The sequence below is a fragment of the Myotis nattereri genome, assembly GCF_964212035.1.
Source record: "Myotis nattereri genome assembly, chromosome: 8".
Classification (NCBI taxonomy): domain Eukaryota; kingdom Metazoa; phylum Chordata; class Mammalia; order Chiroptera; family Vespertilionidae; genus Myotis; species Myotis nattereri.
This window is the reverse complement of record NC_138083.1, coordinates 35,414,833-35,432,081: the sequence shown is the minus strand read 5'-3', so window position 1 is coordinate 35,432,081 and position 17,249 is coordinate 35,414,833. Positions and strand designations below refer to the sequence as shown.

At 57.8% G+C, this 17,249-nt stretch overlaps 2 protein-coding genes across 2 annotated transcripts; one reads left to right on the top strand and one right to left on the bottom strand.

Annotated features, from left to right (window-relative positions):
• Positions 1-213: 213 nt before the first annotated feature.
• On the top strand, positions 214-16,012 carry NECAB3 (N-terminal EF-hand calcium binding protein 3). The gene is made up of 13 exons (XM_081096719.1): positions 214-449; positions 2,237-2,261; positions 3,739-3,847; positions 5,091-5,116; positions 5,309-5,406; positions 12,575-12,717; positions 12,997-13,115; positions 13,247-13,326; positions 13,428-13,481; positions 13,968-14,080; positions 14,242-14,319; positions 14,997-15,088; positions 15,183-16,012. The coding sequence occupies exons 1-13, from the start codon at positions 339-341 to the stop codon at positions 15,209-15,211; spliced, it is 1,077 nt and encodes a 358-aa protein (XP_080952845.1). The 5' UTR covers positions 214-338; the 3' UTR covers positions 15,212-16,012.
• Positions 6,546-7,362, bottom strand: ACTL10 (actin like 10; the record flags this gene model as incomplete). Its single annotated transcript, XM_081096720.1, has 1 exon — positions 6,546-7,362. The coding sequence occupies one exon, from the start codon at positions 7,360-7,362 to the stop codon at positions 6,625-6,627; it is 738 nt and encodes a 245-aa protein (XP_080952846.1). The 3' UTR covers positions 6,546-6,624.
• Positions 16,013-17,249: the final 1,237 nt, after the last annotated feature.

Sequence of the window (17,249 nt, the reverse complement as noted above, 5' to 3'; positions counted from 1 at the left end):
ATGTAATTATATATGTGCTTTCCGATGGTCTTAGGCAACCCCTGTGAAAGGGTCGTTTGACCCCCAGGTTGAGAACCGCTGTACCAAAGGCTGAAGATTGCTCCCCTTTTCCAGACTGGGAAACGGGGGCCCTGGAGGTGCTTCGGAAGGCTCCCCGGCGGGTGGGGAGGGGCGTTAGTGGGCATCCCGGGCCGTGGGCGGGGCTGTGGGGGTGGGGCCCTGGGCGTGTGCGCCGGCGCCCATAGGCGGGCGCCCCCTCCCAATCTCCCGTCTCCAATCCCCGGCCGCAGCCGTGGCGTTCGAGCCGGAGCCTCAGCCCAGCCAGAGCCGGCGGCGCCATGGCGTGCGCGGGGCTGCTTACCGTGTGCCTGGTCCGGCAGCCCGCGCCCCAGCCCCCGCGGTCTCCCACGCCAGCCACCGGTTCCGCGGGACACGCGCTCTTCCAGGATGTGAGTCGGGAGGGGGCAGGGGGCGTCGGCTCTCCTGGCCCCGGGGGTTGGCAGTGTCTCTCCAGCTCTCTCTCCCCTTGCCCCTGCCTCGGTCTGTGTCTCCCCTCCAGGTCTGTTTGGGGCCCTGCCTAGGTCTCTGGGCTTCTGTCTCTCTGATCCTGCTGTCTCTGTTTCCGTGTCTCCCTTCTTTATCTCATTGCCTTTGTTTCCTGTTCTCTGTCTCATTTTTCTCACCTCCTTGTGTCTGGTTCAGTGACACTGCCCCCCACCCATCTGTGTGTCTGGTGGGGCAGAGACTACCAGCACTTGGGCACCGGAGCTGCTGCACTACCCCTCTATGGCAGCCCCCGGATGCTGGTCCAGCGAGGGGGCCTGGAAGAATAAGACCCAATGCTGACCCCAGAGCCCCTTAGACCTGACTCAGAGGCCGTGGGGTCCCACAGTTGGTCAGTGTTGCCCAAAGTCATCCTCTGTGGTCTGTACACTCCTCTTGTGGGTGGCAGGTGGTCTGCAGGCCCCACGGGCACCAGTGTGAAATAGCCTGGCCTTAGTCACTGCCCTGAGCCCCTTCCCCCACCTTTCACCCCAGTGCTCAGTCCCACCTGGTCCTCTTCATGCTCCTACTCCCAGAGGCCCTTGCCTGTGGGAAAGGCTGTACTCCTGTCCCTTCCCCACGGCCCCCAGTGACTCAGCACCTCGACCACAGCCCTCTTGGCTGGAAGGGACCTGACCCTCCCACTTCCTAGATGGAAAAAATAAGGCCTGAGGGGTTAGGGGCATGTCCAAGATCACACATGGAGACGGGGGCATGCTAGGGTGTGGCCCCAGGTGTCCTCATTCCCAGCTTAGCACTCTTATACCCCCTACCCTCAGCATCTCCATCTGCCCCAACCAGGCTATGCTGGGCTGCTGTGACCTCAAGCCAGTGCAGACCTCTGAGTCAGGCTTCCGGCTAGTAGTTAGATTTATTCCTGAGCCTCACCTGTACCGAGAAAATAGCAGAGGGGAGTGGCACTGAGAACTTGGAGCTGCTAGGGGCTCTGTCCAGGCTTTGTTCTGCCCCTCCTTGCCAGGCTGCTGGTCCCCTTTACTGGGTCGATTTAGGTGATCTGGAGTCTCTGGTCCCTGGGAGAGGCAGCAGCATGTCTTGACTCTGTGCCTTTCTGTTTCCCTGTGTCTGTTACCCTTCATCTCTGCTTCTCACACACACACACTGAGTCGGCCTCATAGGAAGCCCCAGGCCTGGAAGGTTAACCCCAGCCTGCTCTGTCAGGTCCTAGGCTAAAACTGAGACACTGGCAAAGGAAGGACAAGCACACAAGGAAAGAGCCGAGAGTGGGCAGAGTCGGGGATGGACCATGGCCCACAGTAGATTTGGGGGTTCAGTCTGGGACAGGTGCCCAGGATTCTCAGGCCGCATCTTGGCCCATTTCCCCACCTTCTTCAAGCTGGGACTCTGCCAAGGGCTGATGCATCAGTTAGAAATCAGGATATACTCAGTGTGGGAGGTGGGGTACAAGGAGCTGGCCTGGAGCACCCCCCATGAAGCCAAGCCCTGCAGGAAAAGTGAGCAAGCAGTTGGACCTGCTGTGTGCTCTTCCTCTGCCCCCCTCGTTGGAAAAGCTCCTGTAGGGCTGAGCTGGGCAGGCAGTTGGGACCAGGCTGGGCAGGAGAAAAGGCTAGGCAGGGGGGCGGGTTGGCCAGCTGAGGCTCTGTCAAGTTGGGCAGGGGCCTCTTACCCCCCAGACTCCACTCACAGCTCCCATCCATGTCTCTTTGTCCTCTAGGTTTTCCGCAGAGCAGACAAGAATGGTGAGTGTGGCCTTCCCTGGGCCCCACAGTGGGAGGAACAGTGGGGGACATCATGGAGGCTTGGGAGGATTGGGGGTTTGGGGGTACAATCTAGAATGGAGAAAAATTTGGGGGGACCCAAAGCAAGAGAATCAAGGCATCCTTCCTGGAGGAAGTGCTATTTTGAGCCAAGTTTGGCTGGATGGAGAGTGGAGGGAATGTAGTTTAGCCAGAGGCTGAAAGTAGAGGCTTTCATGCAGTGCCCTGGCACAGAGGTAGGTACCTGTACCTTTCTGTATATGACTGTGATATCTACCCCATTTCACAAACAAAGGAACAGGGGTCCAGAGAGGTAAAAGCAGGTTGCCTGAGGTCACACATCCTTTAACCCAGGTCTACATGGTGCTTGGTCCTAGGCTCCCTGTGTGAGAGGCTGGGAAATGTGGGCTAATGGGGATGAGGCCCTGTGGGGAGTTTTACTCTTAGATTTTTAGCGGGTTCAGTAACATTCCATATGACCAACTATCTGGATCCAGGGAGGGCCTGGGCATGATGGAGCTGGCTCCAGGGAATCAGCTCCTCCTGCCCTGGGTCCTGGGCAGTCGCAGACGCAGATCTAGGAAAAGCTTGAAAGTGAAGCAGGGGACCATGCAGGCCGGTTATTGCCCACAGGTGACCCAGAACAGCCCACTGTACCCTGATTGGCCAGGCGAGGATCTGAGCTGAGGCAGCCAGACCCTCTTCCATTGGGCTCTTCAGACCCTCTTATGTTTCAGCCTCCTTGAAATAGGGTCCTGTCCCTACCCTTTGGCCCTCTAGGTCTCTTCAAATTGGTAGAGACATTTGTCCCAATCCATTGATCAGGATGCATAGTCTCATTTGGATCAGAGCATCCTGTCCGATCCCCCTGCTTAGAAACCTTGCAGGCCAGCTCCCCAGTGTCTGTGGCCACGCACTCGAGTGCTCTCAGCCTTTCTACATGCCCCGGTGATGGAGGGTATTCACTCTGGAGCCAGTCTGCTGCTTACAGGGGCCCCAGCCCTTGAGAAGCTCTCATCAGCCTTCCTGTGGCTTCTCTGTGAAGGGCCTGTGTTCACAGTACAAAGGCTGTCCTCATCCTGGGGCCAGGCTGGCCAGCATGTGAGGCACACTCAGCCCCCCATGTCCTCCAGGTGACATCTCGGCCCTGCCATGATCAGGCTGTGTCCCAGGCTGTTCATTTGTTTCTTCATTTGGCAAACATTTGAGTCCCTACCCAATGCCATGTGTGTAATGCCCCCCTTGGGTACATGCAAAGTGGTCTCTGTTGCCTTAAGTGGGCCTCTCTAGCGGCTCCTGTCCTTCTGTCCCCAACAGCTAGGTCCCCACCAAGCTCAGAATTGCGTTCCACCTGGCTGGGTGGGTGTGAAATGCTGTGAGGCCTTTGGGGGCCTGAACCTGGTGGCAGGGGTGCAGCCATGGGTCAGGGATATGGACTCTGTTCCCTGTCCACCCCCAGATGATGGGAAGCTCTCATTTGAGGAATTCCGGAATTACTTTGCTGATGGGGTTCTCAGCCCTGGGGAGCTTCGGGAGCTGTTCAGCGGCATTGATGGGCAGTCCACTGAGTGAGTACAAGGGGAGATGGAAGAGCCGTGGGTAGATGGTTCCTTATGGGGGACAGAGGACAGAAGGAGAGGGGATGTAGGGGGAGGGGTGTCCGGGCTCAGTGCCAAGTTTCACCCACCCACTCACTGCCTCCCTAGCTTCAGCCTTGCCCACCACACTCCAACTAGGACCTTAAAATAGCCAGACCTGAGTCACCATCCGTGGTTCAGCCCACAGGCGCCCCCCTCCCCATTCCTGCTTCCTGCAGAACCAGAGGATGCCTGGGGACAGTTGGGGCCCGCCTGCTCCCACCCATGGATGCAGGTACATGAACACGCACATACCACCCCACGTGTGCTCCCACATCTACAAGCCTTGGCACGAGTTTGCATGCCTTCCTCCCTATGCTGCCTCACGTGGGTATGACACGTACACAGCTGTCCCTCCCTCTCACTTCCCTTCTCCCCTCATCTCCTTAGAATAAATTCTGAGCGCCCTAGCTAGTTTCACTCAGTGGTTAGAACATTGGCCTGTGGACTGAAGGGTCACAAGTTCGATTCCGGTCAAGGGCATGTACCTAGGTTACAGTCTCGATCACCGGCCCTGTCGGGGCACCTATGGGAGGCAACCAATGGATGTGTCTCTCTCACATTGATGTTTCTCTCTGTCTCTTCCCCTCCCTTCTACTCTCTCTAAATCAATTGAAAAAATATCTCCAGGTGAGGATTAACAGCAACAAAAAGAAAGAATACATTCTGAGGATTGGGCTGGACCCATTGTCTGCACCCCCCTGCACCTCACCACTAGACATTCCAGTCAAATTCCTTGTCCTTCAAGGCCTGACACAGGCAGCCCCTCCTGTAGGAAGCCCTCCCTGACCTACCAAGTAACACCCTGCCTTCTCTGTATTTTCCCAGCCTTGGTTTCCCCTTCCCAGCTCTGACCACTCCTCTCTGGCCTGTGTCCACATCTGTCTCTCTTGGCCTGAAATTCCCTTGGAGGCCAAGAGTGGGTCTGAGTTTCTGCCCTCAGAGAGTGTTTTATGGGGCAGCAGTATCCTTGCTCCCTCCCACCACCACCCCCGCCCCCCCACCCCTGCCCCACAGCCTCTGCCACTGAGCAACTTAACCTGGGGTGGAGTCAGGAGTTGCCTCCTTGTCAGGCTGAGCTGGGTTGGGAGAGGGAGAAACGTTGGCTTCAAAGTCCCAGTTCACCAGGCTCAAAATGTGAGGGTCTGAAGGGCACCTTCTCTTTTCTCCACAGCAATCTGGACACGGAGAAACTGTGTGGTGAGTAAGCCCAATGGAGCGCTTGTCTCCCGGGACTTCTGGACACTTGGGTGTGATGAGGGGCTGTTGCTGGTCTCCTGATGAGTAGGATGGGCTGGGTTCAGCATGTGAGGCCTGGCTGGCTGTCGAGGAATTCTCTGTTGGGTAGATGGGGGCAGGGCGGGAACCTTCGAACACCCTCTCTGCCCACAGACTACTTCTCAGAACACCTGGGTGTCTACAGGCCTGTGTTGGCTGCGCTGGAGTCCCTGAACCGTGCAGTGCTCACTGCCATGGACACCACCAAGTTGGTGAGTGAGAGAGCTGTTATGATGGGTGTAGGGCCCCAAATGAGTTCAGGGGGTCTGCTGTGCTGTGGGAGCCTCCACTGTCTTAGGCTACTGAGCTAGAGGGCTGGGTTCAAATCCTGGCTCTCCCACTTTCTGTTTGTGTACCTTTCCCTCTCTGGGCCTCAGTTCCCTCATCTGTAAGCTGGGGATAAAAATAGGGCCTGCCTCCATACACTTGTCAAGTAAATCAGAATGAAGGCAGGGATTTTTGTTTGTCTTCTCCATCCCCAGCACTCAGAACTCTGCCTGGCACATAGTAAGTGCTTAATACCTGGAGCTGCTGCTACTACTGTTTTTTATTACTGGCCAGACCTGACTATTGTACGGTATTAAGCCTAGGACTCAGTAGGGATGGGTTGGGGGTGCGGTGTGCTTGCACATGTGTCCACAGGCCCATGCTGGTGTGCAGAGCTTAGCAGGGGTGGAGCCTGGCCTGAGGACGTTAGGGAGGATTCAGCAAGTGTTCACCCACATCTGTGTGCACGTGTGGACGTGTGTGCACAAGCACAAACAGTGTTCACAGCCAGGGCTCCAGGCCTTTGTATGGTGACTTCAAAAAGCCCACACCACCCATGCCTTTGTGTGTTCCTTTAAAGAGATGTCTACGCTTCCCTCTGTCCCATAGCTTTTAATAAGGGGGCAGGGAGGGAGCAGTGAGCAAGCCTGGCGTTTTTTGTGCCTGATGTTCTATAGAAGGGGAAACCGACACCCTCGGCCAGTGGATGATCGGCTGAGGACAATGCTTCCCCTCCGGTCGCTTTCACATGGGATTTAGTAGCTTTTCAAAGAGTCAGTCACCTTTGGGGTCTGGCATGGGATGGGAATCCAAATGGTACTGTACCACTTGGGGTTGGCGTATTGTGGCAACTTCTGTGTCTGTGGCCTGTACCCTTGTGTGGGCATCAGCTTCCTATTGCCATAGAAACAGGGCCCTGGGTGTGGGCAGCTGGAGTAGTTAGGGGAATTCAAACTGCAGGTTATAGTGAGGGCCCCAGACCACCTCCTCCTGGCCCAGAAATAGAGAGGGGGTGGCCCATCACCACACAATGACTCTGCGAGCTCCAGTCACCTGACACTTTTATCTGGCACTCAATGCCTTTGATAGAGCTTCAGCTTAGCCCGCTAAGCCTGTGCCTCTGCAGCCCGCTGGTGGCACCACCCCTTCCAGTCCGGCATGACTCAGTTGAAGACTTCGTGCACCAGCCTGGAGCCATACTCGTGGTACATGGCCCGGGTCATCCATTGGCGTTGGAAGTTGTGCAATGAAGCCACCATGGAGCCACCGGTCCACACGGCTGTTCCTCGCCCAGGCTTGACCACCAGGTGTGGCTGCAGTGCCCCATAGCCATGCTTCTGGCACTGCGCTAGTAGCTCCATCTCCAGGCGCTCAGTGAAACCAGGGAAAAGTGTGGAGCCACCGGCCAGCACCACAGTGTCAGCCAGCCTCTTCCGCAGTGTTTCAGGCACCTTCCGCAGTGCCCAGAAGGCCAGTGTCGACAGTCCTGGCTCCATGTGGCCTAGCAGAGCTGGCTGAAAGATGGGTTCAGGGCAGCGGAAGCGCTCGCTGCTGAGGTAGACAGAGCATCCGTTGCCTAAGCAGATACTGGCTGGATGGTGGCGGGCAGGGTTATGGAGGTCCCCCTCAAAGTCCAGCGAGACGTAACAGCAGCGCTTCTTGAGCTGTGTGACGGCCTTTCGGGGTAGGGTCTGCAGCAGTAGATCAGGGCACGCTGCCACCAGCAGATCCCGCAGGTAGCGCGAGAGGGTGGTGCCTGCCACCTCCAGCCGGAAGGTGGCCTCGTGCCACGAGTGGCCCGCGTAGATGGGCGTGGCGTGGCACACCCCCGCTCCTGCCTCCACAGCCAGCCCGCTGAAAGCGCCGGTGGAGCAGACAGCCAGCAGCGCAGTGCTGGCCATGTGGCACGCGGGCACTGCCATGTCCTCGAACAGCAGCTCCGCTATCCTCTCGCGGCTTGAGGGTGGCGCCGAGGGCGAGTCGCTCACCAGCACCGGCCACTGCTCTGGGCACACCCGCAGACCGCCTACCAGCAGGCGCTCCCAGAGCCCCTCCAGCGCCTCCCAGTCCACCACCATGCCATGCTTGATGGGGTGTGCCCGCTCCATGCCACCCACCAGCTCACTGCCCAGCGCCCCGGGCAGCACGGGCTGGTCCCAGCGGGGCACTAGGCTGGAGCTCTTCAGGACCAGGCGTGGCTGGTTCTCGCCCGCGAAGCCCGCCTTGGTGAACCCCGATCCCTGGTCCACCACCACTGCGATGCGGCCCAGTGAGGGCGGCCGGACCCGGCGCCTCCCCGACACTGACGCCACCTTCTGGGCTTAGCTGCTCTCCCAGAGGCGGTTCTGTCCCCACTGGCCTAGATGAAGGCCCGCCTTTCAGCTCTTGACTCTGTCCCCTGGGACTAGAGCCCTACCTTAACGGACTAGATAACTACTTTCTCAGTTTCTGGCACCGCTTTTTTCTGCCCAGAGTGGATGTCTCTTTTCAGCTCTCGGCTCCTTGAGAACCCAGGAGTCCAGCCCCAGGCGTGTCTTGGACCTCTCACCTGGGCTTGACGGCACTAGTTCCTGGTTGTGGAGATGGGAGGGGTCATCAGAGAAGGAAAAGAACTTGGATCCGACTAATTGTGACCTCAGTCCTCAGCCCCTGCTGTGCTTCCGCAGCCCCCTCCCCCCAGTGAAAACACCCTGGACCCATCCTTTCTCCTGGGACAGGCTCAAGGGCAGTGAATTGGGCATCTAGGGGTCTGGCTGCAACTGCTCAGCACAACCAGATTCTTTCCCCAAACCACTTCAGATGATCAGATCTACTCTGGCCAAGTGTACGGCTCCCCCCCTTCCAGTGCGGAAGAGAAAGCTCTTAATCACACATCTACAGCCACTCGGGAGTATCTGTGCTCATCCTTGGGCCCAGGCAGCCCACAGAGGGACTGCCTTCAGGGACTTCCACCTGTGGACTCGTGTGGGCCTGAGTTTGTGACTCAGTTCTGAAGCTGACTCACGGTGCAGGCAAGTCCTAATCTTTCTGAGCTCAGTTTCTTCCTCCAAAAGGTAGAAATCTTCAGACACAGGCAAGAGGCCACTTCTGGTCTCCGCAGAGTCTCATTCTCTTTAGGACCATTTTGGTTGCAAGTTGAAGACCCACTCACGAGAGTGTACGCTAAAATAAGGATTTTATTTCAAGGATCTTGTATGTATGATGGATACCAAAGGCAAGGGTGAAATCAGGTTTCAGGAGCAGACTGGGAGCAGGGCCTGACTGCAGGGAACCCAGGATGTGCACTGTCTGTGTTTTTATTCTTCTGAAGATTGGCTTCCGCCCATGCATGTTCATGTAGAAAATAGCCCCTGAATTACTGTCCCAGGGAAGGGGCTGATAGGACCCATGGCTATGGCCGGGAGGTGGAGTCACATTGAGGAACTTGGTTACTCTGGTTGTAATTATGTGAATGGTAGGGAAGGGCCAGTTCTTACAGCAGGGGAGATGCTATGGGTCATGAAACCTCCAGCATGATGCAGGCAACGGGAGGAGATGCTGACAGTAACAAAAGCACATCTTCAGCAGAAGCTGGACCTGTGGCTTTCGTGAGCTGGGACCTTTACCTGCTGCGTCTGCCCCAAAAGCCATTCTGAGGTTGGCTGCCAGTGGAAAGCGGGCTGCAGATTCGAAGGGCCGGGGAGGCTCTCGGTTGTGGAGCTGGGTTTGGGACCAGGACAGTGAAGAGAAGCAGCTGCAGACAGCAAATGTGCTGGGCCTCTTGTGGGTGAATTAGGGAGGTGAGCCTAAAATTGGAGCCCACAAGTGGCAATATAGCCAGAGCGGGGGTGAGGGGAGGAGTCACCGAGGAGCCCGAGAGAGGTAGCTAGGTTGGGGGTCGGGCTGGCGAATCCCAGTAACAGGTTTCGGTGTTTCCCTGTGGGCCGTGCAGAACCAGTGCGAGCTCATGAGCAAAGTGAACTGCCCGGCAGGTAGAGAAGTGATTTTGAAGAAGCCGTTGGCTGCAATGTGGAGAGAGGATGGAACAGGGTAGGTGGGGAGACTAAGCTCCCTTGTGGGTTACCAAGCAGGGATGGCAGTGAAGGGTCAAGCGCCTCTCCTGCCTCCCCCCCTCCCCCCCCCCCCCCCCCCCCCGCAGGCAGGATGTACCTCAGGCCCCACCTCTGCTGACAGCAGGACCCCCACAGTTCTCCCCGGTGGTGGCTGTTTGCCTGGGACCGTGGCTCTGCCTAAGGATGACTTGTGAATGCTGGGCTCTTGGAGGTGCCATGCTCAGCTGAAGCAAGCCCCTCCTAGTGTGGCCAACTCTGGGCTTGCTCGAGCTCACCTCCCTTGGGTCTGCAGACCGGGCAAGGTCTGACCCAGGCCTCGAGTTGTCGGGGGAAGGATCATCCTCCCTTCTCCACTGCGGTAGGCTGTCCCCTCCCCAGGGGCAGGGCTCTAACTTTTGGGTCACAAGGAAGGAAAAAACAGTTGGCTCCCCCTGTGGCCATTGCGCAAGCTGTTCATCCCTGTCTCGCTCTCGCGCCAGACACCTGACAGAGCTAGCAGGAGCCAGGGCTGCCATGCGCTCTTTATTGGGTCGTGGCCGGGGGTCGTGGGGCCCGGGTGCCGGACCAGGTGCCCGGGGCCGCGGGCGAGGGCAGCGGCGCCGCTTGCACGGCTGCTCCTGGACAGGGTCGGAGACGCTGTGGATCCCCAGGCGCGTGCAGGGCCAGGGCCAGCTCCGCGAGGCCTGCACCCCGTCCCCGGTTCCGCCCGCTGCGCGGAGCCCCGCCGCCTCCAACTGCGCGTCCGGGGCCGGGAGCTTCATCTCGGGCTCCCGCACGCGCGCCCTCGTGCCACTCTGCGCCGTCGCCTGCTCCCCGCATCCTGGGGGCCGCCGCCAGGGAGCCCACCGAGTCCTCGCTCCGCCTCCCGGGCCGCGCGACCGGGCCCGCCGCCGCCTCGGCTTGCTGCCGCCGCTCGTCCGCGGAGAAAAGCAGCAGGATCTTGGTCTGGGGAAGGGGCAGCGGGGAGGGAAATGAGTGCCCCGCCCTCTTCCTGGGAGCCTTACCCGCCCTGGGCCTGTCTACCAAGACCATGCCCTCTACGTTTCCGGTACCCCGCCATCCTTCCATGCCCCGGACGGGGGTCCCTACTCTGCCCCATCACCAGGGACCCCCGCCTCTCGGAAACCCTTACCCACCCAGGCTGACCTGAGACCTCGCTCTGTCCACCGTTCTGGGGTCCCTGTCTGCCCGCTTGAGGGGAAAAGTAGCATGTTTTGAGGCGAGGAGTTGGAAAGGGGGCGTAAGGAAACTCTTGGTGCTCATCTCCCAGCGATGCCAATCATGCTGGGACCTCTGCCCATGCATCCATCCAGGTTGTGAGAATCCCCTTCTGACTCCCAAGTCTCATCCATCTCCTGGAATCCCTATCCTCTCTGCTGGGCTTTTAGGACCCCATCCATACCCACGTGCGTTTCTGGGACCCCCATCCTCAGGGGGGATTCTCTGACCTCAGAGTCCACGGCCCTAGGACTTTGGACCACAAGGCCTAGACTCCCAGCGTCCCCGCCTGCCCCCGCCCACCCTCCACTTACGCCTGGCTTCTGCCTGAAGCGGCTGAAGAACTGCTGCTTCCCCAAGGCCTTGTCCATGTCGGGTGGCCTCTCCTTGCCAACCTGCTTGGACACTTTGGTCCTTTTGTGGGAACTGTTGTTGCCCATGGCAGGACTGGTTAACACTGGGGTCCACGGCCCATGCTGCTCTGCCCTGCCTTCTGGCTAGGGGACCCCTGCCCTCGCATTGTCCCAGAGAGGCCGCTTTGTGACCTCACCAGCTCCAGGCTCTGAGCATCTCAGAACCCACAGGTGAATCTTGGCTCCATTCACTCTGTGATTTCTGGCCTTTGTTTCTCAACTGTAAAAGGGCTAATGATCATAAACGAGGTGATGTTTCATTATTGGTCCGATAATGGAGGGGCTTAGTGACGAGTACAGAGGGATTTCTGTGGCCTAAGTTTGAATTCTGGCTCTGTTCCTAACTAGATCTTGGCCAAGGTAATCAACTGTTCTAGACTCCAGTCTTCTTATCTGCAAATAGGGTCAGTCATGGTCTCTGATTGCTATGAGGATTAAGTGAAATTCTGCTTTGAACAGGGCCTGGCACAGAGTAGATGCTTGTGTCAGCTGGTTTCTTTGGTTGCAAGCAATAGAAACTGACCAGTCATTTTAAGTGCCCGAAATGGAATTTATTGGGAGGATTTTAGAGAGCTCAGAGCATGGCCAGAAAGTCTAGGGTAGGACAGAAGTCTAGAGAGAGATCAGAAACCACTGGCCTGTTTGAGAATGAGAGCACCCATCCTCCCCTCGGCCCTTGCCTCCTCTCTGCTTACGTCTCCGCATAAGCCTGGTCCAGCAGGGTCCCTGATGGCTGAGCTGAGGCAGGTTATGGGCAGGAGGCAAAGCCCCTGGTGGATGGTGCCTCTGGGGCCCCTCGAAGAGGGAGAGCAGGCATCTGGACCATGGCTCCTGAGGGCCTGGCAAATGGTCTGCCTCTTTCTGCCCTTTTTAGGAGGGGCAAAAGCAGGCTGGTTATATAGGTTGGGCTCAGTGCTGTGGTGTGTGTGTTATGTCAGTAACTTGGCTGTCTTGTGTCTGCAGCTCCTAGTAAAAGGTGCTCAGTAAATGTTACATGGATGAGTGAATGAATGCATGCATGCATATATAGACTGTGACTTTGTGGCCAACTGGTGAGTATGGGGCCATATCACACCATCATTTTGCCTTGTGTCAGAATAGGTCTTTGGGTATCTATGACCTGCCCTATCCGCAACCCCCACCCCAGCCTGACTGCAGGGGCCTCACTGGCTGAAGGCGGTAGTCCCAGTGTGGAAGGGGCCTTGGGCCCGGAGAATGTCAGATAACTCCTTCTGAGTTGGCCTCATACTTCCCCGGGAGGGAGGCCTGCTCCTAGTCCCTGTGCCCTCCTGCTGATGCCAGGTCTGCAGGCCCTCTTCACGCTGCCACTGTCGCTCTGATGGGGAGTGGGGAGGAACAAGGGATGGCTCCTCATTCAGAAATATATGCTTGGAGTCCAGAGGTGCTGACTCTGTCCCCTCTGCCCCCAGGAGTATGAGCGGGCCTCCAAGGTGGACCAGTTTGTGACACGCTTCCTACTGCGGGAGACGGTGAGCCAGCTACAAGCCCTGCAGAGCTCGCTGGAGGGCGCGTCAGATACCCTGGAGGCCCAGGCCCAGACCCGTGGGCCATGGTATGTGAGGAGCCCTGCCGACCTGTGGGTCCAGTTCATGAAGACCCATCATCTCCACATTTCAAGTCCCTCAGCTTTTATTGCATTGAGTAGTTTCAGCTGACTCAACTTGTTCTGGGCAGGGAGGCCAAAAGGTGTGAGGGGCTGGCTGGCTGTGAAGCTGGGGCCTCCATGTCCCCAGATGTCTGTCTTGCCCCACCCAAGCCTGGTCCTTTTTGGGGGCCCCAGTCCTTGGCCCTGAGGGTCTGCCGGCAGTGCCCTGAGCCTCCACTCCCTTAGGTCAGATGAAGAGAGAGTGGAGGTGCAGAGCAGGCCCCGTGGCAGCCGGCGGGCGGGGCGCAGGGCCTTGCGGAGCGTCAGCCGGTCACCCACCCGGTCTCCTGGCTCCTCTGACGCAGGTGTGCTGTGGTGGGGTGGGAGGGCTGGCTGAGGAGGTCAGAGCCGTGCCCCGATGCCCGCTCCTCCACTGCCCCTCCGTTTATCCCGAGAGACCTCCCAGCCTGAACTCCCCCATGGGCCCCACCCCCAGGGCAGAGTTCAGAGGCTGAGAGGCAGTGGCGGCTCCAGGTTAACCGTCTCCAGGAGCTCATCGACCAGCTCGAGTGCAAGGTGAGCGGCTGAGTGGCCAGTGCTCCGCGGGGGTGGACCTTCCTGGAACCTGCCCAAGACAGGCACATGCTGGGTGCCTGCTCACACTCCGTCCCTCACAGGCCCCCCTCCTGGAACCCCTGCATGAAGAGGAGCTTGCCAAGGGACCCAACTCGGTGAGTCCGGGAAAGGGAGAGGCAGCTGGGCATCATGAAGTGAGGGCGCTCACAGAACCAGCTACCCACCCGGCCTCTGCCCTGCACACATCTCCGATTTCCCAGCTTCGGCCCAGGCCTGGCAGGCAGGTGCTGGGTTCTGGTCCTTGCTCTGTGACTCCACAGAAATCACTACCCCTCTCTGGGCATCAGTTTCCCTTATCTGCATTTCTGAGTCTGGGGCAGTGTAGACGGAGGTTGGACGGGGCAGTAAGAAGTGGTGGCCTTCTGCAGGAGAGACAATGACTGGTTCAAGGCAGCATCCTTGGTGATGGGGAGGAGAGAATGGAGTCAGGGATGTTGGGGCCAGGTTGGGGCAGGAGCCCGACCTCAGGATGGGCCAGGTCTGATGCAAGTCGTGCAGGGCGGGGTCCTCCCGGCGGCCACAGCCAGTGTGTCACCTGTGACCTGCCCGACCCAAGCTGACTGGGCCACCTCTCTTGCCAGCATATCCTCGTGTCCCAGAGGCAGGTTCAAGTGGCAGAAGGAGCCCTGCAGGACTTCTACCGTGCCCTGCGCTGCTATGTGGACTTCACAGGGGCCCAGAGCCATTGCCTGCAGTGAGTGCCTAGCCTCCTGGTGGGCCGGCCACGGTGGGGGAATGAGCAGGGAGGAACACAGGGGCTGAGCATTGGGGCTGAGGTGCCCACTGGAGACCCCGCCTGGTGGGCAGCAGTGGTTGCAGCCCAGGCCTGGCCTGGTCATCTCTTTGGCTCTTCAGTGTGTCTGCTCAGAAGATGCTAGACAATGCCTCCTTCACCCTGTACGAGTTCTGGCGGGATGAGGCCTCCTGGAGAAGGTATGAATGGCGGTCTAACAACTCATGTTTATGGAGTATGGGCCCTGGAGTGAGTCAGGCCTGGGTTCAAATCCTCCTCCTCTCTTCACTGGCTGTGACCAGAAGAATTACTTAATCCCTCTGCACCCTAGTGGCCTCCTTTCTAAAATGGGAGTGATAACAGTTCCATCTTCATTTGAGCTGAATGAGATGATATGTAAAGAACTGAACACAGCCAGGTACATAGAAGATGCTCAATGAATACACACCGTCACCATTGTGTCACATCCTATGTCAAGCACTTGTGTGTTACTTCATGTAATCCTCACAGTCTCTAGCACAGTAGACCAGGTCCTCAAACTTTTTAAACAGGGGGCCAGTTCACTGTCCCTCAGACTGTTGGAGGGCCGGACTATAGTTTAAAAAAACTATGAACAGATTCCTATGCACACTGCACATATCTTATTTTGAAGTAAAAAAACAAAACGGGAACAAATACAATATTTGTATTTGCATGTGGCCCGCGGGCCGTAGTTTGAGGACCCCTGCAGTAGACACTATTGTCCCATTTCACAGAAGAGAAAGCTAAGGCTCAGTGATAGTATGAGGAAGGACTGGGACCTGAATCCAGGCAGCATGACTGGGGTGGGACTGATCTTTGGGGAACTCGCTCAAGTCCACTCCATGGCCCTCCCCAGGCACCAGCAGTCCGCCTGCAGTAAGGCCTTCCAGCGCATCCTCATTGACCACCTGCGGGCTCCGGAAACCCTCACCACCGTGTTCTTTCCAGGTGTGCTGAAGCCCCAACCCTCTCTGTAGCCTTGGGGCCCGAGGAGGGGCAGTGTACCCCTTATGGCCTCTGACCCCCAACCTCTGACCCCCAGCCTCCTGGTGGATTATGAATAATAACTGATCCTGACCTGCATTAGTCAAGGACCCTGTGGCTCTGCCTGCCTCCTGGAGCTTCTGGACGGTCAATTCAGCACCAAGACCAAGGATGCTGCTGATCCTAGACCTGGGGTCTGGCTCTCAGAGGCCTCCAAGACCAGCTGGTGGAGAGTCCTCAATCCAGGGATCAGGGACTGGTCTGCTTGCTTTCTATTTCTTTCTTTATCAGTGTATTTTACTGTGTGTAGCTTTGGTCTCTCAGGCACTCTGGCCTCTACCTGACTCAGAAGGCCTGGATTCTGGTTCTCTCCGCCTCTGCCTTGTTGTATGACCCAGGGCAGATCCCTTCCCTCTCCGCGTGAGCCTTGGACTGTCTGGCTGCCCTGTGGGTGCCTGCTTTCCTCCTGCTATCTTGGGGCCATGTTCTGCTCTTCCTCAACTAGCAACAGAACCAGGGCTGATGCTCAGGGACCCCCATCCCCACCCCAAACCTTTGACCCCTGAGGCTGAGCTGGGTTTTCTGCACTGTGGGGGAAGGACCGGCATATCCCCACCACCCTCCTGGGCTGCGAGCTGCTGACTCTTCACCCTCCACTGCACCAGAGACACCTGGAAGATCCTGGGTTGGTTTGCATGTCATTTGCATATAATTTGCATGTCCATGCCCACCCATACTCAGGACACTATGGGAAGCCCCAACGTGACCTTGCCCAGTAGCAATAATTTGGGTCTAGAGTCACCTGCTGTCCCCAGATACCTCTGAACCTGAACCCCAGCCCACAACCCCAGCAGAGAGACAATAAAGGCAGTGGTCACTTCTGGTGTCGCCTCCTGTCTCCCTTGGCAAGAAAGCTGGACTGTGGGGCTGGTTTGCATCTCTGACCGTAGGCTCAGGGCAGGAAGCCTTTCTTCAGAAATCAGCCCGTTCCCATCTCAACCTCCCCTGCCTCAGACGGTGGCCACTTCGTCGCCGCTGACCCAGGTCTCCTCAATTCAGGGCCCACTCATGCCCCCAAGCCCTGGTTCTGGGAGTGAACGTGGTCTGTGCTTTCAACCCCCGCCCACAGTTGGCTGGGGGCTCTAGCTTCACCCCCCACTTTGCCAGAAGTGTGTGCAATGGAGTTGGGGACCGAGCACAGAGCCTTCTCAGGGTCCCAGATAGCATAGTTGGGTTCTGTGAAACCTGTCCCCAGACAGAACCTCCCCCTCTACCCCCTTCCAGGCCACCCCTGCCACCCAACATAGAGCAGTTCCAGGGAAGTAAAGGTCGAGTTGGCCTGTCCAGCCTCTGGGGGAACCTTCCTTCTAGCCATCTGGGGGGAGGGGTGCGGGCATGGGGGTGGTGACTGACATAAGGGCTCTAAAGGGAGGCATGTGGCACCACAAGAACAGGATGGCCTCCGACCTTGTCTGGGGGCGTTGGGTGAGGAGTTGTCAGGCTTTGAGGGGAAGGAGAACTTGCCTCGTTGAACTGAAAGAAGCCAGCTGTGGGCTGCAGCTGGGGAGGGGGAAATGGGCTGAAACCAAGGCGGGGAGGTGGCAGGGCCTCGAAAGTGCTTCATCCTAGGAAGCCGTGGTAGCCTTGAAGCCAGGTGTGACTGGCCAGTGGCTGAGTGACATTTCACCAATGTTTTGAATGCCCCAGTGGTGCCAGGTCCTTGCTGGGCACAGGGGCATGGCCAGGAATACAGCTCAGATGGTGGCAGCTCAGGGTAGATGACCTAGACTGGGACTCCAGGTAGGGTTTTCCCCGAGGTTTCTCCCCAGTGACCCCTGCAGGGGTTGAGACTCCTTGGCCAGCACTATGCCAGGCTGCTCTCCTGCCACCCAACTTCCCAGACTGCTGAGTGTTCCTAGAAACCGCTGCCAGCTCCTGCGCCCACAGCTCGGGGTGGGCTTGCTAGAGAAGAAGCCCACTTAGGGTAAATGTGCTTTCTGTTCTGTGTTCTAATGTTTCCGCTCTTTCCACAAAAAAGCAACAGCAAATCCTCAAAACAAAACAAACTTCCCATTGCCATCTTAGAGCAAAGATACTGAAATCCTCAAGCTGACACCTCTCAAGG